Source organism: Solanum pennellii, chromosome 8, assembly GCF_001406875.1.
Source record: "Solanum pennellii chromosome 8, SPENNV200".
In the NCBI taxonomy this organism is placed as follows: Eukaryota; Viridiplantae; Streptophyta; class Magnoliopsida; order Solanales; family Solanaceae; genus Solanum; species Solanum pennellii.
The window spans coordinates 648,092-671,286 of record NC_028644.1 but is presented as its reverse complement, the minus strand read 5'-3'; the positions used below and the strand labels follow the sequence as shown (position 1 = coordinate 671,286).

At 29.9% G+C, this 23,195-nt stretch overlaps 2 protein-coding genes and 1 pseudogene across 2 annotated transcripts; all 3 read right to left on the bottom strand.

Moving 5' to 3' along the window:
• Positions 1-992: 992 nt before the first annotated feature.
• LOC107028172 lies at positions 993-6,389 on the bottom strand (annotated as a pseudogene).
• A 4,597-nt stretch (positions 6,390-10,986) lies between these two features.
• LOC107028129 (cytochrome P450 71D7) lies at positions 10,987-13,200 on the bottom strand. The gene is made up of 2 exons (XM_015229181.2): positions 12,293-13,200; positions 10,987-11,830 (listed from the first exon to the last, which is right to left on the bottom strand). The coding sequence occupies exons 1-2, from the start codon at positions 13,172-13,174 to the stop codon at positions 11,192-11,194; spliced, it is 1,521 nt and encodes a 506-aa protein (XP_015084667.1). The 5' UTR covers positions 13,175-13,200; the 3' UTR covers positions 10,987-11,191.
• A 1,925-nt stretch (positions 13,201-15,125) lies between these two features.
• On the bottom strand, positions 15,126-16,208 carry LOC107028884 (beta-phellandrene synthase (neryl-diphosphate-cyclizing), chloroplastic). Its single transcript, XM_027919049.1, has 3 exons — positions 16,191-16,208; positions 15,823-16,062; positions 15,126-15,739 (listed from the first exon to the last, which is right to left on the bottom strand). Exons 1-3 carry the CDS (start codon positions 16,206-16,208, stop codon positions 15,428-15,430), a joined length of 570 nt encoding a protein of 189 aa, XP_027774850.1. The 3' UTR covers positions 15,126-15,427.
• Between the last annotated feature and the right edge of the window lie 6,987 nt (positions 16,209-23,195).

Genomic DNA, 23,195 nt, shown 5'->3' with positions numbered 1-23,195 from the left:
AACACAATAATAAGTAATAACTATTGTCTGATATGACAAGGTTGCGTATGATTTTGAATTCACATTATTAATTACTTTTTAAAATTTTGTACACAATCAAAAACGTAATCACATGATGGACAAGTACATTCTAATAGGAAAATAATTGAACATACAGTACCATCTCCATATATAATTCTGATTTAATCATTGATGAATTCAAAATTCATCTACATCTTTGAAATTATGTTGGCTCCTACATTTTTAAAATTCATTTTATACACAATTTTTTGAAATTTTTCCATAGCAAATGGAGGCAAACTTATTGCTACTAAAATACCTTTTTGTCCCTTTTCATTATTGTTTTATCGAAAAATAATGATAATTTCAAAAAGAGTTTGTTTTATTTTTGTAGAGTTACTTTCGACTTTTTAGGAGTCGCCACTTAATTTTTTAAGGAAAATTAAGAAAACTCGTTTCCAAAACAACTTAAACAGAAAAAATCGTTTTGAAAACATTTTTTAGGGTTCGGGATTCTTATTAGCGTCTTAGGAAGGTGTTTAAGGCACCTAAGACGCTCCGCTAACTACGGTTTTCCGGCGATTAACTTATTTGACTATTTTTGCAATTTTGAAGTTGAATTTATTAGAATTTTACTTGGACACATTTACAAGTTTTGAAATATTTAGTTCATCTTACAATTTGCGAATCTGTTTCGAAGTCTGCATTTANTTTTTCATGGCTAATGGATGGTAAAACACAAGTGTCTGATATGACAAAGTTGCGTATATGATCTTTGAAGGATATTTAACTTCTATTGAAGAATTATATTTAAACTAATAACACAATAATAAGTAATAACTATTGTCTGATATGACAAGGTTGCGTATGATTTTGAATTCACATTATTAATTACTTTTTAAAATTTTGTACACAATCAAAAACGTAATCACATGATGGACAAGTACATTCTAATAGGAAAATAATTGAACATACAGTACCATCTCCATATATAATTCTGATTTAATCATTGATGAATTCAAAATTCATCTACATCTTTGAAATTATGTTGGCTCCTACATTTTTAAAATTCATTTTATACACAATTTTTTGAAATTTTTCCATAGCAAATGGAGGCAAACTTATTGCTACTAAAATACCTTTTTGTCCCTTTTCATTATTGTTTTATCGAAAAATAATGATAATTTCAAAAAGAGTTTGTTTTATTTTTGTAGAGTTACTTTCGACTTTTTAGGAGTCGCCACTTAATTTTTTAAGGAAAATTAAGAAAACTCGTTTCCAAAACAACTTAAACAGAAAAAATCGTTTTGAAAACATTTTTTAGGGTTCGGGATTCTTATTAGCGTCTTAGGAAGGTGTTTAAGGCACCTAAGACGCTCCGCTAACTACGGTTTTCCGGCGATTAACTTATTTGACTATTTTTGCAATTTTGAAGTTGAATTTATTAGAATTTTTACTTGGACACATTTACAAGTTTTGAAATATTTAGTTCATCTTACAATTTGCGAATCTGTTTCGAAGTCTGCATTTAAAGTTTTTATCTGGATAGATTGACAAGTTTGAAACATTTATCGCTTTAAGATTCCGTTTTGATTTTAAGCTTTGATAAAATAGATAGGCGTTTCGAGGGGGTTTGGAGTTTCTAACCCTAACTAATGACATTCAAGCAAACATGTAAAACGAATAGTAAAGAGAGAGAGAGAGAGATTTTCGGGTCCAAATTCGGGTTCTGTTCGCCTTGACCGAATTTTGGACCCACCTGTTTTCGGGTTTTTTAACCCATTTTTCTTTCGCACCTGTCCTAGTCTAAACATACAAGAATAATTACAAGAAGAATAAAAGCACAAGGACTTATGTGCCCTTTACAAACAGAATATAAGAAAGTAAATAAAAATCCAATTTCGCCTTCTTTGATTTCTTCAATCTCCGCTACGCTTGATCGTGTATAACTCGGATGAAAGAGTTTCGAGCCTTCATGGAACTTCGATTATGTATGACTCAAGGATCTTTTAACTCGGAGAAATGCGAGAATAGAGTCCAAAATGGATTCGAATCAATGTCACATGTAAAGAAAAACAAAGGAAAGGATTAACAGCAGCAACTAACAATTATCATTAAAGCAAATTCATCAATAAAGCGAGCAACAAGCAAGCATGAATTCCTTAAATTTTCAGACATACATAGACATTAACCTGCAGCAAATTCAAAAATAGATAGGCAACAAGGAACCAAGGTTTAAGGCAATGACTACATTATGCAAAGGGAGCAACAGCACATGAATTATTTGTAACTAAAATGTGCTTTAAACAAGAACGGTCATAATTTCTTTAAGATGTAGAAGTCAAAAGAAGAAAAGCTATCAAAATGAAACAAGTATATAAACCAAAGATTAAGAAAAGAAAAGCAATAAAACAGTACCTTGGACTTATTGAAACAAATTACATTAACTTCCTAATCAATTTTATGAGTTTGAATAACAAGCTCCACAACGCAAGAGATCCATGAAGGAAGACTAGGCAAAATTGACAGAATATATATATAAGATCATTAACCCGCACAAACTCAGGCAGATTTGATCGAAGACAAGAAGTAACAGCCAGAAACATTAGTATTGCACAACCGTGATGACCAAAATGAAGGAGCAGAAAAACGTAAACAAATGCTGCTCATGTTAAGCGACACGACTATCAAGCCCAGTGGAAATTTGAAACTCACTCATTTCATTCAAATTTTCAGAAATGGAAATGTATCAAGATTAATATGAACAAGCTTAAACTCAACTATCACAAAGCTAGTAGAGGAGAAGAGGGAATTTCATTCACATTCAGCAAACAGGACATTATTGTACCATAGAAAACTTCTAACTTAGACGAGATAGCGAACTTAAAAAAAAAAAAATTAAAAAAATTACATCTTCAAAGCCAAAGATACCAAGGCAGGTCATCTAAAATCTAAAAGAAAAACCATGAATGCAAAGCTACCAACGAACTCGATACATAGTTGCCTTGTTCCACTCGCCTAACTCTAGGTGAGGGGATGAAAGATGCAACATCACATATTACCAAGCTGTGGCTTTCCAGAAACAGAACAAGCTAGGACTAATACGATAAAACCGATTGCAAATACACCACTGCAGACTCAAAACAGAAAGCTACAGAGGCAAGCGAACACAACAAAACAAAACCATAACAATCGATATATCTCGGATTCAAGCAAAGCCAATAGGTGTAACATCTCATCGCTTACAGCAACAAAAGGGCCACAGTTCGGATTCCATAAAGAAAACTGATCAAAAATGGAAAATATACCTTATTTAGAGCAGCGAACGGGAACGTCGTCGAGCGAGGAAATGGCAAACTTCAACCAACTCACGAACCCCCGAACAGTTCAAAGGAAACGAACCGCTTAGACGAAAAGACAGAATCACGATTTCGACCTCTTTGACGTTTCGTTCTTGACTGTTTAACGCAGATGCATGCTTAAACAGAAAAATTCTCTCCTCTCTCTTCTTTTGTAGTTAGAATGCTCCGAAGATAAAGGAAGATTTCAAGAAATTTCGGGAAAAAAAAGAGTCCCCCTTGAACCAGAAAAACAGCAAATATTTATAGGAGAAACCAAATTTTTTCCGGGTTTTGGAAGGAGAAATTGGAGAAAACCCATTTTTGGCCCATCCAAATTTGAAATTCTCCCCTCTATCCTCATCCAACTGAGGGGAATATGCTGTTTTGATGCCCCCAGATTCGTCCCATTCCAACGGGAAGACGGCGAGGTGGACGGACAAGATCAATCTCTCGTCCTTGGCAAACGACGTGGCTCGATCCTACGTTGCCAAGGACGAGCTCGTGTCGCCTAGTGCTCACTGCCAGGCTGCAGCTGCAGGTGTCCGTTGCGGATTATTTCGTCCACGCGCGATGGAGAGAGGGAGAGAGAGGAGGGCGTGGGGAGACGCGAAGGGGGTTTCGCGTCTGGGGATTTTCTTTTTCTGGGTTCGTTTGGGGGGGGGGGAGCGCGTGGGTTCTGGGAAAGGGGAAGAACAAAGGGGGGAGCTGGGTTTGGGTCGGGTCGGAGCGGGTCAAAAGGGATTGGGCGGGTTAAGGTTTTAAGTTAGGTGGGTTGGATTAGAGAGGTGTTGGGCCGAATTGGGAATAGAAGGTGGAAGGGAATTAATTTGGGGTTGACGAGGAGTGGGCCTGGTAGGGAAAAAGAAAAGCAAAAAAAACTCAATGGGCTGAAAAATAAACAAACGAAATGGGCTGGTAATTTGGAAAAAGGCCCAATTTCGGCTTTAAAAGATAAAAAGGGGAAAATGAGTTAAATTTAACAAAAGTCAATTGATTTAAAAGCGAATTTGGTATAAATTTATTAACGAGCTTATTTATTTAATAACCTAATTATTCAAACTGTAAAATAGTGATTCAAAAGTATAATTATAATTTAGATTAAACTAGTTTAATAAAACATTTAAATGTATATTTTTGATGGTTTTTTTGAATAATCATAATATATACTAGTTATATACATAATTATGTAAAAAATATATTATCGAAAATTATGTTAAAACGTATTCGAAGTAATATAAAATTCATGTATTATATTATATTCGTAAAATTTATAAACTAATTAATTTAAATTATTTGGAAAATTTAGGAAGCTCGAAAATTAATTTATACCGACGCGGGTCAAAATTGGGTGTCAACAATTATTAATAGGAATACCAATACTAATTAAATATATTGCTTCTGAAACCCCCTCCAAATATAGGTTTTCCCCATCCAAAATCAATTTCATCAAATCCAACAAATCTATTATCTGACACAATAAAATTCCATGATTTTGATAACTTAGGTCTTCCTTTAATCACCATTAAATTTGTCAATGATTTTATGTACTCTTCATTCATATCATATTTAAGTTTCTTCACCAATTCAACTGCATATGTCAATGAATTTGAACATAATAATCCTGCTTTCGATATCGTAGCTGGTACGCGTTACCATAATATCGAGATGGTAATTTATACTTTTGTAATTTTCCACGTATACTAACGAAGAACGTCAAACGAACAATTTCTTCAGGGTGCAAATCGAGAGCAATAGTACGACATTTCCATAAAAATGCTACTAATAACTCGAATTTTGTACTTTCACAATATGGAGAAAGTTGATTTTTAATAGCTTCAATCTCCTTATTTCCAAAGAAAAATGATTGTTGTATCAACTTGTCTTCAATTGATTCCCATGCAATTTTTGATTGAGTTTCTTCATCAAATTCATTGTGAGTACATGTAATACTTGGTGATAGTGATGTAACACTTAAGAGATGCCTTTGCCATATAGGTAATATAGAAGATGTTGAAGCTCCTTGAATTAATTCACTTAATGCATTTAGAAACATTTTGAAGCCATAAGCATCCATCATTGTAATCCACCACAACTAAAACGAGTCACCTATACATAAATGAAGGTCAATTATATTGAAATTTTTTTTAGGTGTAATGCGAAAGATAGCAAAGCAGACCTCGAAATACCATCAGTAAGAAGATACAAGCGAGAAATATATCAAAAGACATAAAAGATTTAACGTGGTTCGGTCAATCAACCTATGTCCCACAAAAGAGATCGATGATCAATCCACTATAAATAAGAGAGTACAAAATATAGAGAGAAATGAGGTACACAAATTCTCCTCCATAACAAAAACTTTCAAAACCCTAGGACTATGTTGTGAATGCTGGTTAAGTTAGAAGAAAGTGTTCCTATTTGTATAGGGGCCTAAACCTTTTTCTACAAGAAAAGAATTAGCCAAATATAAAGATTTTATGTTTTCCTTTTAGAAAAAAAAAACCTATTTATGATAAAGAAATTCAGGGCAAATAATTAACAGAAGTTCCAAAAGAAAAAAGACAATCGATATTCAAATTGATTGTTTACCTGAACTAAAAGAAGAGGAGAACCAATAATTCCATCAGAACCAACAACATTATGAAGTAGTAAATCCAAATATGGACATGGTGGTTTAATAGATTCACCTAATTTTTCAAGCTCCACATTAGCATCACCTTCAATAAACAAGACTCCTTCACCATTACAATTTACCATAAGCTTTTTATTAGGCCCTTCAATGAGTCTACCAGCTAATGGATAATAAAACACAAGTGTTTTAGATAATCCATCTTTAATAATTTTTGCTGGATCTTTACCTTCTATTAAAGAATTATATTTGTAAAATATTAATATGTGACTATGAAAACGTGTACTCCCTTGATCATCTATTTCAGAAAGATATTTTGTCTCATGAGGTGTTGTTATTGTTGGCACTACTAATTTTGTTTCTTTATATGTTATTGAAATTGGCATAGTGTGAGCCATATGGATTCAATTGTAAGCATTTGGAATATAATTATTTAGATTTATATAGTCAAGAAAAAATGTAATGCAACATAAATATGTGGTGATGGAAAGTTGAACTCTACCATTGGTTTAAGTTGTGGAGTTGGTTGCTAAACCCAAAAGATAAAAAAAAGTACAAAGTGATTTTTACAAGAGTTGTTGAAAGTCATCAAACACCACCCAACCATAATAACTATGATCACCTATTTTTTACTTGTGATTCTAGCATGATAGATTTACAAATATATAAAAAATTAATCGAATCGTATTGATACAACTAACAAAGAGAAATAGAAATGATAGGACAATGTCAAAAAATTTAACCCAAAATAAAATAATTGAAAAAAATTTGTATGATGTATATTATTACATAGGGAAAAGGGTCTGATATATCCCTCAACTTTGTCATTTAGAGCTGATATACCCCTTGTTATGAAAGTGGCTCATATATGCCCTTACCGTTATACAAACGGCTCATATATACCCCTGCCGTTACAAAATGGTTCACATATACCCTTCAATTAACGGAAGTTAAAAAATTAGTTTTAAATTTATATTTATTACTTCTAATTTTTTTAAAAAAAATTATTTAGGGGTATATATGATTCTTCTATTAAAGTTCAAGGTATATTTTAATTTTTTTCATACATAAATTATTTTTTGACTTCTTTTATTATAATTATTTGAGCTTCTTATTCTTATTTTGTTTTTTTCTTTTTTTTTTTTTTTTTTTCATTCCTTAGTTTAAAGAGAAAAAAAATTAATTTTTTTTTTGTGTATTGTAATTTAATTTCGTATTCGAAGAAAAAATTTGGTCATCTACAATAAATTTTACAAGAATATTAGTGAAATATAAATAAATTTGATTATCAAAATAATAATTATAAATTAGTCATTGAAACAAAAAAAGTCAAAAAAATATGTTTGATGAGGATTAAATTTACTCATACAGGATTATATTTTTTAGAAAAAAATAATAAAAATTTAGATTAAAATTATTTTTTTTCATTTCCGTTAGAGGAAAAGGGTATATGTGAGCCATTTGTTTACAAGTAGGGGTATATATGAGCCACTTTCATAACAAGGGTATATCAGCTCTAAATGACAAAGTTGAGAGGTATATTAGACCCTTTTCCCTATTATATAATATAACAGGTCGAACCATCTCAGTGATATACACTAAGATTCAGTTCCAATAATTAAGAAAATTTACTTTTGTTTTGATTCAACGTTAGTTCAGCCTGCATTGTTACATATTTTTTTTTCAAGTACGATTCGTATTTTTCTTTTTAATCAATCTTAATATAGTTATACAAACATCTTTATTAATTAGAAACAATTTCAACTTCAAATTACTTTCTTATTTTAATCTTTATAAAATCATTTTTCACTTAAATATATATGACACATTTTAAAATTTGTAAAATAATTAAGTTTTGTTTTTTATACTTCATGTTTGTAAAAGGATGAGCATGTTCATCGATCCTCCATATAATTCACAAGATGTTAGGCTTATGTCCCTCTCTTGTACAACTACCATATATGTGTATGGCTCTAATTAAACACGAGTTCGAAACTAAAACGGTACAAAATTTTAACAAAAATTCCAAAACGGTATATAAAATTTTATATTAACCAAAACGGTAAAATCGCTGCAGGTGCAGCGACTTATCTCACCTGAAAAAGTAAAATCGCTGCTGAGGCAGCGATTTTGAAAAAATTATTTTTTTTAATAAAAAACTGAAATCGCTGCCTAAGCAGCGATTTCAAAATTTTGCTTCTTCCAAATCGCTGCTTTGGCAGCGATTTCATATTATTTTTTAATTATAATTTTTTTTAAAAAATTAGGTATATCGCTGCAGCGATTTATATTATAAAAAAAAAATTCTTTTTTTTTGGTAAATCGCTGCACTGGCAGCGATATACCTTATTTTTTTTTAAAAAAATTATAATTAAAAAATAATATGAAATCGCTGCCAAAGCAGCGATTTGGAAGAAGCAAAATTTTGAAATCGCTGCTTAGGCAGCGATTTCAGTTTTTTATTAAAAAAAAATAATTTTTTCAAAATCGCTGCCTCAGCAGCGATTTTACTTTTTCAGGTGAGGTAAGTCGCTGCGCCTGCAGCGATTTTACCGTTTTGGTTAATATAAAATTTTATATACCGTTTTGGAATTTTTGTTAAAATTTTGTACCGTTTTAGTTTCGGACTCAATTAAACACACACATTATTAATTTTCTTTAGCCTCACTTCAAATGTTTTTTATTTAAAAAACATTTTTTTTCATTCCCTTTGCAAACTCAATGATTTGGATAGTTTTATGCAAAAAAGTTGTTTGATTATACAAACATTAATTCCTTACATGTTTATTATTCTCCTTGTAGTTTAATAATATTTATATATTATCTGACTAATTAATAATTTCATACAAGATTTCAATTCAGATATACCTAGATACATGTATTTTAACTATCAAATACATTCCCAATACAAAATCATAGTGAGAGAGGCGATTGAGATAAGAGTTGGTTTAATCTCAATTTAGCCCATATTATTACATTTTTTAATCTCAATTTATGCGTCATACTTTTCTTTTAATCAATCTTAAAACGACTATATATTTATTTAGAAAAAAAAATTTAATTTTAAATTATTTCTCATTTTAATCCTTAATAAAATAATTCATAACTCACATAAATATTTATAACTTTATCAAATTTTAAATTTATTTCCGAGGGGATATATATATATATATGTATGGCTCTAAACAAACATACTCAAAATGTCTTTTTCAGAAAACTTATCTCTTTTTCTTTCACTAAATGAAAATCAATGATTTTTTAAAATCAAATTTACGTGTCATATTTACTTTTTTATCAATATTAAAATAGTTAGGGTTATATCCCTGTCTTGTACTACGTTGTTGCTGATTAATCGACACATATGGCTCTAATTAAACACACATTATTAATTTTCTTCAAATGTCTTTTTCAGAATACATTTTTCTCTCTCTCTCTTTGAAACTCAATGACTTGGATAGTTTTATGCAAAAATTATTTGATTATACAAACATTCCATCCATATTTATTATTCTCCCAATAGTTTGATAATATATACGTATTATCTCACTAGTTAATAATTTCATACATGCATTTTAACTATCAAATACATTATGTGATACATAATCATAGAGAGAGAGAGAGGCGATTAAGATAAGAGAAAAGTGAGCGAGAGAGTCTGTGTACGAATCACACTAGATACATATATTTGGATCCAATATACATTCCAGACATATTAAGAACTAGAGATACAAAGGGACTAAGGGAGAAAGGGCATGATATAAATGTTATGAGATAATCGGTTATACATGTTTATTTAGAAAAAAAGTTTTAATTTTAAATTACTTCTCATTTTAATTCTTGATAAAATAATTTACAATTTTCACATAAATATTTACAACTTATTTCAAATTATAAAATTTTAAATTATTTCTTTTTCTCTTAAATTTCGTGTTCAGAAATCGAAAAATGAATGAGGGGACTACATATGTATGGCTCTAAACAAACACACTCCAAATGTCTTTTTCAGAAAACTTGTCCCTCTTTCTTTCACTAAAAATGAAAATTCATTGATTTAAAAAGTTTGTTCTTACTTAACCCTTCAACATCAATCTTTTGGCAATGTGGATTGGTTGTTAAACCAAAAGATAAAAAAGAAAGGGGTAAAATTTATCTGCACCGAATATTTACATCAAGTCAATACATACATTTTATGTGTTTGAATTTATAATTCATTTTACTATATTAAATTACGTAAGAATAAAAATTGCATCGCCTTGATATAAATACTCGGTGTGAATAATTTTTTTCCAAAAAAAAATATAAGCAATTTTCATAAATATTACGCTTATGTTTTTAACTAACACAAAAGGTAACATTTTGCTAGGGTGAGGTGGCATGTCACATAACATCCACCTAAGTGAAATATCAAGAAAATATTTTAACTATTAACAAACTAAATGATATCGAACTTAAATTTCATCTCCAATCGAATATAAAACAAATACATTGATTTATAAATTTGAAATTATGTTAACTCCTTCCACATTTCTTAAAGTCAAGTTATACACAACCTCTTGAAATTTTTTCATAGCAAGAGGAGGCAAACTTATAGCTATCAAAATATCCTTTTTTCTCCTTATTTCCAACGAAAAATGATTGTTGTATCAACTTGTCTTCAATTGATTCCCATGCAATTTTTTATTCAATTTGCTCATCAAATTCATTATGAGTACATGTAATGCATGGTGATGATCTAGCACTTAGGATATCCCTTTGCCATATAGGTGATATAGAAGGTGTTGAAGTTCCTTGAATTAATTCACTTAATGCATTTAGAAATATTTTATAGTCAAATAATAAAAAAAAATATAAAGAAATTACATATAAAAAAATCTCCTAAATTTGGCAGCAAAACTTACTTTAGTACTTTAACTACACGGGTGTTCAAAATATCCCCTTATTATAAATTAGAACAATACATGAGGAATACAAGAAAATAAAGGGAAAGAAAAAGAAAAAAGAAATTCATTTAGTGAATTGAAATAGAAAAAAAAAGGACTTTTCTTTATTACCAAGCACTAAATAGTCCACTTATTATTTCCTCCGTCTCATTTTTTATGACATGATGCAAAATTCAAAAGTTGAACTTTTTAATTTTGACCATCAATCTGGACATATAACAGAATAGTTTAACTTTCAAAATTCAAAAGATGTCACATAAACTGAGACAGACTAAATCTTGTTAATCATATGGTGTAGCAACCAAATACAAGTTGTTTTTCATTGTAGCAGCAGCACCAAAACTTTCAGTCATATCTAAATCTTCTGGATTCATACCATTAGGAAGTTTCCAATCGAAATGATAAAGTAATCTAGCCAATGTAAGTTCACTACTTGCCGTACCAAATAACATTCCTGGACAAACCCTTTTTCCAAATCCAAATGCCAAAAACTCCATAGGAACACTTGATGATCCTTTGATCATTTTAACATCATCAACATCGTTATCGACATAATTATTGAATCGATCTGGCATGAATATCTCTGGATCATGCCAATATTCAGGATCTCTTCCCATTGCATACAAATTTATCAAGGCTATTGTTTTATTAGGTATAACATACCCATTAATCGCGATTTCTTCTATTGATTCTCTTGGTAAAGCTAAGGGACCTGGAGGATGAAGTCTTAGAGTTTCTTTCACAATCAATTTCAGGTATTTCAAATTTTGTACATCAATATGATCAACTTTCTTTTTCCCTTTTAAAGCCTCTCTAACTTCAACTTGGGCTTTTTTCATCATATTTGGATTCTTCAATAATTCAGCCATGGCCCATTCCAATACAATTGATGTTGTGTCCGTTCCACCGATGAACATATCCTGTGTTTCAGATAAATTTCGTAAATGGTCATATAACTATGTATTTCAGATAAATTTCATAAATGATCATATAACTATTTATCGATAATTTTATTTAAAATCAAAATAATTTATATTTATTCTAGAAAAAAAACACAAAAGATGATAGACTCGGGTTAATTAATCCAATTTTTAATTATAGTAGAAAAAATTAAAACTACTTATCGATATTATATATTTATCGATAATTTTATTTAAAATCAAAATAATTTATGTTTATAGTAGAAAAAAAACACAAAAGATAGACTCGTTTTAATTAATCCAATTTTTAACCTTTCGATCACTGATATGCCCTTTAACTTGGCTTTAATTGATATTTATGTCCTTTAATTCTGTGTGCGCAGAAGTAGACACTTCAACTTGTAAAAAAATTTGAACAAATATCCAACAAAATGTAACATTTTCAATAAGTTATGTACTTACCAAGATAACAGCTTTGATGTTATCTCTTGTTATAGGGACTTGGCTCTCCTTCTCTCTAAGCCTTAGAAGAAGGTGCAAAAGATCTTCCTCATCAACATTATTTTTTTGAATACTTTCTTCGTGTTGGTGGACAATTTCTTCTAGAAGGCGATCACATAATTCATGATGCATTTTCAGTAACTTTTGATTAGATCCTGTAATATATCTATCGAGAAACTTGAGGGAAGGGAACAAATCCGATATATTAAAAAGTCCCACTAGAGGTGTTATTTTTCTTATTGTAGATATCAATGAATCCGAATCGTTACAAGTCGTTCCAACGCTAGCCCTACAAATAATAGCACAAGAGAGAGAGTTGAGACACTTGTATACATTAATTAGGGTACCTTTAGATGATGACTCCTTAATATTTTTCACTAAACGTGAAATCTCCTCTTCCATAAGAGGATAATTCGAGTGAATTCTTCTTGTACTGAGGATCTCTGATGTACAAATTTTGCGCATCTGTTTCCAGTAGTCACCATAGGGAGCAAAAGCAATGTCTCTACCGTTGTAAGCCACGGTTTCCGAGACAAGGAGCTCGGGCCTATGAGAGAGGATAGTGTCACTTGTTTTCATCAATTCTTTAAGTATTTTATACGAAGAAATGACAATAGTTGAACGTTCACCGAGTTTTAGGTGCATCAACGGTCCATGTTTCTCCGATAACTCCTTGAGTGTGATGTAAGGTCGCGAAATTCCGAGTTGGTGTAAGTTTCCGATGATTGGAAGTTTCCATGGACCCGGAGGCAAATTTTTTGATTTTTTGTGATTTTTAACGATCGCAAGAAGTAAAGGTAGGAAAATGAGAAAAAATGTGAAAATAAAGGAGGAGACTTCCATAATGTGTTTAATTGACTATATAAATAAAAGAGGGGCTAATTTTGATTTACCAATATCTCTTCTAATTTATACAACAATATCTTCGCAAGAATAATGTACAAGACAAGTCATGTGGGGTGGGTGGGCATGGCAAGTTTATTTAAATTTCAAAAAACATAATTACGAATTATTCCATAAAAAAGTTATCCAAACACAACTTACTTATCAAAAATATTTTTTAAATAAATTAATCAAACACAAATTATTATTTTTAAAAAATGTTCATAAGAATAAGCAGTTTTTAAGAGTCCGGAGCCTAAAAGGTACAAAATATTAACAAAAATTCCAAAATAGTATATAAAATTTTATATTAACAAAAACGGCAAAATCGCTGAAACAACAGCGATTTACTGCACCGGAAAAAAAAATCGCTGCCACTGCAGCGATTTTGTAAAAGGTGAATTTTTTTTAAAAAAAAATGAAATCGCTACCTTAAATTTTTGACCAATAATCAATTCCAACCGATTTATGAACACACTTAAATTTTTTGTGCTTCCCCACAATAAATATTGGTTTAAGGGATACTTTTTCCATTTGATAATTTTTATTTTATTAATCTTTTTGGTTAATCAAGATAATTTTATTAATTATGCCTCACTGTCCACGATTTGTATTAATCTATTATTAAGGACTCAAATCTTGCGAATCTTCACATTATTACTATAAATATAATTCTCGTTTACCTATGTTGTCTCCCACTTGGTTAAAGAATCTTTGATCAGTTCGGTATGTTTGATTTTATATATTATTAATTTTGATTTATTGGTATTAGGTATTTAAATACGTTAAATTAATATGATATTTTTTAATTAATATGAATTTTGATTTTTAACCGTTTGATTTTCAGTTTGACCAATAAAAATTGCTTGTAAAATAAATATACGATTTCTCCAACAAATTTGACGTTATAAGATATTCCCTTTGTCCATTTTTATTTATCATGTTGCGCTTTTCGAAAGTCAATTTGAATAATTTTCAAAATTAAATTAGATCACATTAATTCGATATTTTAGACAAAAAAAAATAGATATTCTAAAACTATATGAAAAATTACTATAAATTGCAATTTTTTGCTTATTAATATGATGAAAAAATATATCTCAAAAGTTAGTCAAATTTTTATAGTTTGACTCTAAAAATAGAAATCATGACAAATAATACCGGATGGAGGAGGTAATAATGCAACTTTACAAATGCTCCTAAAATAGAAACATTAGTAACCAACATGAAAAGAACAATATAAGTGCAACACAATAATAAATTAAGAAGAATAAAGTTTTTATTTTAGATTTTGATATTTTGTATAACGTAAACAGTGGCAGATCTAAGTATATAGGAAGGGGTGCCACGACACCCAATAACTTCGATTAATACGTTGCCAGAATCACATACCTTGCCGAGATATTCAACTCTTCAACTAAGTGGATCGGCTAGTCTGTGCTAAAAAATTATAAAGAATCATCTAAAACGTATGAGCTATGACCCTTTCTACCCACGTTGGTTACATGGTTTATGGGGGTTGTGAGTTGTTAGAACTCCCCCACATATCGGTGTTCGACTACTCCCAAAATATAATTTAGCTCAATATGTTTTTTAAAAGAACATTTCTTCTTCTGCAACTTTGAGATTATTATTCTAAAGGTTTCTCTTAAAAGAGATAGTACTCAAAACTACTCATGAACTCTTTTGAAAATTGGTGTTTCCTCTTTTCTTATATATAAACATTTCTCTTGAGAATACTTAGTTTCTATATATCATTTTAAAGAAAATGAACTCAACTTTACTCTTCCTCAAAATCAAATGCTCAAGTCTTACAACAAGTTTAAAAAGTTGTAAAAGGACTTCTTAAATTGACTTGAAGAACTCTCAAAACTTGTCTCTTAACTCCACCTTGAATTTGATTTTTGAATTCAAGGTTATGATTCATGTCATGAATAATTTCTAGATGTTTAGTTTAGAGTAGTCAGAATCAATAGTGAGTAAAGGTATAGAGTGAAAGGACTTATTCGGAGCAAACGACGAAAAAAGGATGGGGGCATCCAATCCTGACGCAGTGCGCCAACCCCTAAAGTTCAGAAACTCTTTTTTGGTGCACTGTTGGCGCGCCACACCGGACCCTCTAGCACATTCTCCTTATATTCAATTACCCAATACGAGTACATAAGAATATACTAAAAAAACAGCTCTTAAACTCAATACGATTATCTCAAGAATTCATCGATTGTGGAGTGGTTTGTAAATGACTTGATTGATATGATGCTTGACTTTGTTGGGAGATCGATACTCATCATGATCTGAATAAAAGAAATAAACCGCTTTGGTTGTCCTCCAAAATAAATCCTTCAATGCTTGTGGTACTTTGCTTCCTTTTCCTTTAGATTGAAGAACCATCCTTAGCAACTTTCTTCTATTACTTTCAATTGTCTCCTTTATATGCTTTATAGCCTCTTCTTCGCATATTGTTCCTGACCTTTGCTTCATTACTAATTTCACCATATTCACTAACCTACTATCCGATCGTTCTCTCTGCACAAATTCCAATACAATTAGAGTTGATTTCTCAGATGTTCCACGTTCACAAAAAAAAAACACCATTCATTCATTATTACCTTGAAACTTTGTAAATCATTAAGAAGCCGCATGACTATGCCGGAACAATAGCACAAGTCTTGTATTTCATCATCACTTTGATAGTTGCAAAGTTGAATTCCAACAACATATTGTGATGTTAGAACCATGCATTTTCCACCAAAAGTTGACAAGGACACACGCAAGTATTCTTCTATGCTTGGTATTCTTGTACCCCACTCTACTCTATCTACCAACATGCTATTTAACCCTTCAACAAACTACTCCACATATGTCAAAAATTCATTATAAAAAAAAAAATTCTTTTTTCAAGTACAATTATATTAATTAAAAAAAATGCAAAGTGAACCCCATACCAATTCTATTATGTGATGTTTGACATTTCGACCTTGCTTGATTTGTGCATTAGTTGCAACTTCCTCTATTGTATCATATAACGCTGTAAAGAAAAGTTTGACCTTCTCTGAGTGGAAACCTACATTTGTGTGTTCATCCCACCTGTAATATATAACTGTTAGGATCGAATCCACACACACTTGATGAATGAAGAACACAAGAACCTTCAAGAGAAAAAGATGAGAGATCTAGAGAGAGAGAAAAAGAAATCAATATTTCGTGGTAACACCCTGCGAGTAAACTTCCACGGCGGTGTGGTATATATATTAATAAATCAGAGTATTTTTGAACCGCGTGAACATTAATATATGACAATACATCAAATATTAATCAGACTCCACAACCTAACAATAACCACCAATGTTTCATGTAATTAATTTCCAAAAAAAAAGATTAGATAGCTATTAATTGAAAGAGTACCTTTGTACTAATTCAATGATGTTAAGTAGTTCATCTTTGGATGCCAAATGTTCGAAAAGATCATCACTCAAAGTGAGAAACATGGCGTACTTTGCATACATAATTCGAGCATTGGAGAATTCATGTTCGAAGAATACAGCAACACTAATTAAGTGAGTACGATAGATGTATTCTTGTGCCAATCCCACTTGCTCTAGTTTGTAATCTTCGTACCACCTAACATTATTAGTCAAACAATGAATTAAAGCAATGCAATGGAAAAGATCTAGCTTGGCTCTTGTCAATTGACATACCTTTTGAGTTGTTCAACTTCTTCTTGGTATTGGGATAGCCCCAACTCAAATTCTTGCATTGAGAATGTTAACAAGTCGATATTGTTCATGCTGCCACACCTAGTAATAGAGAAAAAAAATAAGTACGCCACCAACGACCCTAAAAAATTATGGATAAGTTTTGGGAGAATAGAATCAAGCGAGGAACAAAATTGTGCCTGTAATATTTATCAATTAAAATTGAATCGCGACTCGAGAAGGTGTGTTCAATTTCAATTAGAATTCTTGGAGGCTGATCAACCCTAAACCCTAGTTCATGCCTATATAAAGGGGTATTAAATTTCCTTATAAGACATCTCGAATATTTCATAAATTAATGAAATATTTATATAGAGTTCAAATCTAAATCATTTTAGTTCGAGAAATATGTCACTAACTACCCGAACAGAATTGTACCCGCAATATTTATCAATAAAATTACGTTTTTTTTTTTGTGATTGTATTTATTTTATTTTTAATTAATTTAGAAGGCAATAGGATCCTGTTAAATTAGACGTGTATATGTGATTTCGGTGGTCATAATCTAGGGATTCTATTTGTGCCTCATCCCAATATATTATATTTGTTTATAAGAAATTAGCACAGAGTATTATATGTGTATCAAAGTGTGTGATAAATTTATTATTCATTAATAAAACTTATATTCTATGTTTTGAATAAATTGTTCTCTACAATATGTATTAAAATTGTATTATAAATATTCAGTGAAGAAAATATTACTACTATAAATGATAACTATTTCCTTAATATGGTATATCTATGTAACACAAGTGATAGTTATATAGAGTCATACCTATAAGCTGTTTTTAACATTTTGAAATTGTTCTCTTGATATGACTCGATATATCGTCGATTTTCCGCACGATCATATGTCACATAAAAAATCCTCAAAGCAAGTTCCACCTAATTAATGTTTCTTAAATTGTAAGAATTCAACTTTGTAAGGAAAAAATAAAACAACAATAAAGAATATTAATACTCCCTCCGTTTCAAAAAAAAAAAAGACCTAGTTTGACTTGAAACAGAGTTTAAGAAAAGAGAGAAGACTTGTTCTAAATTAAAGTTATGTCAAATGTACCAAAATGTCCTTTAATTTTGTGGTCTTAAATATGTATCGTGGAAAGTTAAAGTTAAAGTGTTACCAAAAAGTAAAGAGGTCATTCTTTTTTAAACAAACAAAAAAAAGAAATATGGTCATTCTTTTTGAAAAGAAGGGAGTAATAATTAAAAAATATAGTCTTAAACTAAAGATATATATGTATGATGTACCACAAGGATAGTTAGAATTAGAGAATTATTGAAAAAATAAATATTTTATTTTAAAAAAGAATTAAAAAAAATTAGGAGATATAATTAAATTTGTAATGAATCCTAAGTAGTCATATGAATAATACCTCCTTCTTTGACTTGCTATCGAGGAAGTCATTGTTTAAGAGTTTTTGTTGCATAAATATTCCTGTCCAATTGTTAATTTTATCCAAAATGTCATCTTTCTCATTAATAGTCAATTGTGAAGCTTTGTGGAGCTCAATGATTGCAACATCACTTATAAATTTCCCACTTGTTGAAAAAAAATGTTCTTCATCCACAAATTCTGCTAGTTCTTCTGCAAAAGAGTGACAAATTAATTGATTTTAGTGAGCGATGGTAATTAACACGCTGTTATTCATGTTGAAGTGTGTAAATATCTAATTTAATTAAAAGCTTAAGGTTAAGGGTATAAGAGAAAGAAAAAAAAAACATGTTTATGTTAGGTTGTGAATCTTGATTAATATTTGATGTACTGTCATATATTTATTCTCTGTAACCTAAAATACTCTGAGTTATTAATATATATACCCACCGCCGTGGAAGTTTACTCACGGGGTGTTACCACGAAATATTGGTTTCTCTAGATCTTCTCATCTCTTTTTCTTTAAAATTCTTGTGTTCTTCAATTATTAAGTGTGTGTGGATTCGATCCTGACAGTTTAGTGTTTGAATAAGTTGATTGTAAATACTTGTTGATAAGCATCAAAACACATTTAAAGTATTGAAATGAATTTTAATAAATTTAATTGTTACGTATTTAGATATAATTTGATCAACTTATAAACTAATTAGTCAAACCTGAGGAGACATCATAATTGCTCATTCGTAAAAGTCGAAACGCCATGGCACAATGGGCAACATTTGAATATATTTCTTCCTTCTTTTGTTGCCAAAGCCTGTAAAATAATTAAGCATTATATATTACAAGATGCTTAAAAAAAAATTGAAAAATATTAGAAAGAGAAAAAAAGTTTAATTAATTAATTAATTACCTGTATGTTTCTTCTAAAACACTATTTATTTCTGTTTTAAAATACCTATGTAGTCCCATACTTTGAAGGGTATCAACCAAGCAAAGAAGTGAATGAGTCTTTGTTGGGTATGTAGTAGGAACTATGAGAACATAAAAAAACATATATTACTACGATATGAATGAATATACGATTAAATGAATCAAATATATATTATTACGATATGAATAAATATACGATTAAATGAATCAAACATATATTACTATGATATGAATAAATATACGATTAAATGAATCAAACATATATAATTGAAATCTACTTAATTAAAACGAATGTGGTCCGCCCCTTTATTATATATATAGTGATGACTGATGATCATGATACGTACCCCAATTTTTGTGTTGTTGCAAGATTGAATTAAGATATTCATAGCATTTTTTATCATGCTGATGGTAAATCAAGGCAGCTGCAGTAGTGGCTGGTGAATCAAATAATGAACCATTTTGCCTTTGATGTAACTTCATTATTTCCTTCCAATCACATAATTCACCAAATCCTTCACTCATATATTCAATATTCCTCGTGAATTCATTCTGTAATGCTCTAATAATTTGCAAAATTTGTCATGAAATCATGAATATAGGAAAAGTAAAAAGTATATTCTAAAATACTTATATATAGAGAGAGAAGAGAGGAAAGAATGAAATATGAGAGAGGCGAGCAAGAAAATTAGGGGTCATTTGGTGGAGTGTATTAAAAATAATAATGCATGCATTAGCCTTGTATATTATAGTAACTTATTTGGTAATTTTTTGTAATTTATGTATAACTAATACACCCTATTATGTATTAAGGTGTGTATTGTTAATATCATGAATTTCTAGATGTTAGCAATAATGCAATGGTTTTAATGCATGCATTAACTTAATTAAAGACTCAGTTGTCTCTCAACACCATTTTTATGTGCAGGCAGCTGGTGGAATTCCTCAAAAGTGCCAGAAATCTTTTTTCCCCATAATAATGAAGGGTATCTTTGAAAATAACTTTTATAATGTAATGCATTCTATTTTTAATGCATCAAACCAAACAATACATTAAAAATAATCTACATTAATTAATGCAAACATAACTAATTAATACATGCATTGCTAATACAAACATTACTAATGCACTCTGTTTAGCATTATTTGTGTACACTCTACCAAACGGTTACTTTACTGTATTCGAAATACATATTAATCATGCTTGACTTTTGTATATCTCGAACAAATTATATCTAATTTGACCCTTATTTAATGCCAATTCAAATTTTTGTCTCATAATATCTCACATGCTATTGTAAAATGGCTTTATTTTTTTTATAGAATTTATGATTTACTAGACATAATAAAAAGTTTGATTGTTTATTAAATGATTAAAAGTTAAAAGACCATCTCATTCGAAGGATAAAAATAAAAATTAGCTCATTTAAAGAACAAAACCTGTCATTTTATACTTCAAAAATTGATAATGTTGAGCAACAATACTAATAAAATAATAATGACAAATTTGTTGACTTTAAAGTTTAGTCCTTAGACAATAGCATCTCCTTTAAAATAATTTTATTTTGTTGTCTTTAAACTTTTTAGCAACAATACTAATAAAATAATAATGTAAATAATAGTTTTGCCAAGGAACATACCTTTTAATTGTTGAATCTCTTTTGTTAATTGCTAGATTTAAGTTTAGTTTTTCTGCAGACTTGATCATACTGGGAAATATAATTTCAAATCCTAGAGGTGAAATTTGATCCTTGTTATCAATTGCCCAACTCTGGGTTTCAATAAAGCCAAGGCCTGAAAGAAATAAAGAAATTATGTTAAGTCATTAAACCACTACTTCCAAATCTGTTTCTTATAATTGCTTAATAACCAAAAAAAAAATAATGTAACTTTTTTAAAATTAAAATATTGAAAGAATTATCTAAAACACATCTTAAATTATCATAATCTCTAAAATTCTCCACAATTAACAAAAAAAAGAGAGAGAGAGAGAATAGCCTCTCGGCTACATTTTTATCCCCTCTCTGATACATATCTCTATCCTCAGGTTTCATGATTTATTTTAGATCCTATAATTTGAAGTAATTTGGGAAAAAGATAGGAATCTAATTCATATGCAAGAGTAGATTTAACTAATTTTTAATATCTTCTTAAAAGACATGGTGAAATAAACGTGACAAATAAAAATGAACGGCCGAAAATAACATATTAGTGATGACTTGAACAAATAAAGTCCATTAACCTCTTTTGATTTGCTCATCTCCAACTCTCCATTTGGTTAGTGCAAGCAAACATGCAAGAGTGGAAGAAAGTGAGTCCTTTAGAAGCAATGGATGGGTAGGGTTTAATCCCCAAGATCCATCTTCTCTTTGATTTTCAATAATCCAATCTAAACATTGTGGAAAACATGGCTCATTTAGAGAATGTTTTGAAGGGACCATAGCTACCCATGCTGTGTCATAGGAAGAAGGAGATAACTCTACTTTACTAAAACTTTCCCTTATTCTCTCCTTTGCTTCTTCAAAACCATCCTGTAATCACGAGAAACCGAATTAGTTTGAGTTTTTCAAATATCATATATGTTGGGTTTTTAAATCTATAAATCAAATCAAACTAATAATACTTAGTTATTTCAACTTAGGGTTTTTTGGTGTTCTTCCTGTAAAATATTCATACGAATGTATGATTAACTTTTTAGTCCTACCAAAATACAATACTATAACACGAAATATGATATGATGTGACTGATCGCGCTAAAATATTCAATCAAAAATGATGATGGAATTCGCATAAACAAATATTACAAATAAATAAATCGTAATGAAAATGATCATAATTTAAAAATATTAAACCATGCGAAAATAGATCTAATAAGTATTAATTAAACGACTACACATTAATAAATTTCAAAACTAAAATTAGGTTATATATTTTAATTAGGCTCTATATATAGTGGATTTTGTAAGTCTTCTAGGTTTTTTTTTTTTTTTTTTGTGACTGACCAGTATTGTATTGAGGTCAAGTCTAGTCCCCTCTACTCATTTTTTTTGATTGATTTAAAAAAGGAATCTATATCAAAGTTGAATGATTATGTTAAAAGATAAAAACTATTAAAAGATTAAGTAGAAGAAACATTTATAAACTAAATAATTTTTTTACACTGTCACTTTATAAAAGTATTTTTTTTTTAATACTGTGTAGGTCAATGGAAAACATTTTTTCCACTCTTTTAAATTTTAGAGATTTCAAAAGTGAGGAAGATCATCTTACCATTGATGAAGCAGTATTATAGCTGCATTGTCTCTGCCACATAACATGTGATCCTTTTGAACAAAGAGAAATAGGAAAAGCAAAGTAAATAATAATAATAATAATAATAATAATAATAATAATAATAATAATAATAATAAAAGAATACTTCAAAGTTGATATAATTGAAGTATTATTCTTGCAAAATGTTTCTTACTCAGTTTATCATGAGAAAGTGGTCTGAAATTGCTTCTATAGCCAATTATCATTGTAAGGTGTAGGGTAAAGAGGGAAAGAGCACTATGGAATATAAATATATACACACTAAGGTTTAGGTGAACGTGACATTGAGATAGACGGAATGACTTGGGAGATCCTCTGTATTTGGCTTCGTTAGTCAGTTGAATTCTTCTAACTCATTATTTTGTCAGATGAACTCTTAAACTCATTTAAACACAATATTTTAAACCCCTTTCTCATCTGATATGTCTGCGTGTAATACACTCATTTTACACATTAAATCCCACGTCATTTTTTAATTGACACGTCATTGTTATACTTATTTTTCCAATGACACATCAAAAATTATATTTTAAAAATAAATAATATTAAAAAAAATTACAATTTTTTCTCTCTTTCTCCCCCTTCCTACTTCATCAGCTTCATTCTCAAC

What these genes read in the sequence shown, in the direction of transcription:
- LOC107028129 (XM_015229181.2), bottom strand. Translation starts at nt 13,174, where the DNA reads ATGGAAGTCTCCTCCTTTATTTTCACATTTTTTCTCATTTTCCTACCT. An exon ending in ACATCAAAGCTGTTATCTTG is followed by an intron (nt 11,831 to 12,292) that starts GTAAGTACATAA and finishes TCTGAAACACAG; the next exon opens with GATATGTTCATCGGTGGAAC.
- LOC107028884 (XM_027919049.1), bottom strand. An exon ending in ATGATTTACAAAGTTTCAAG is followed by an intron (nt 15,740 to 15,822) that starts GTAATAATGAAT and finishes GAATTTGTGCAG; the next exon opens with AGAGAACGATCGGATAGTAG.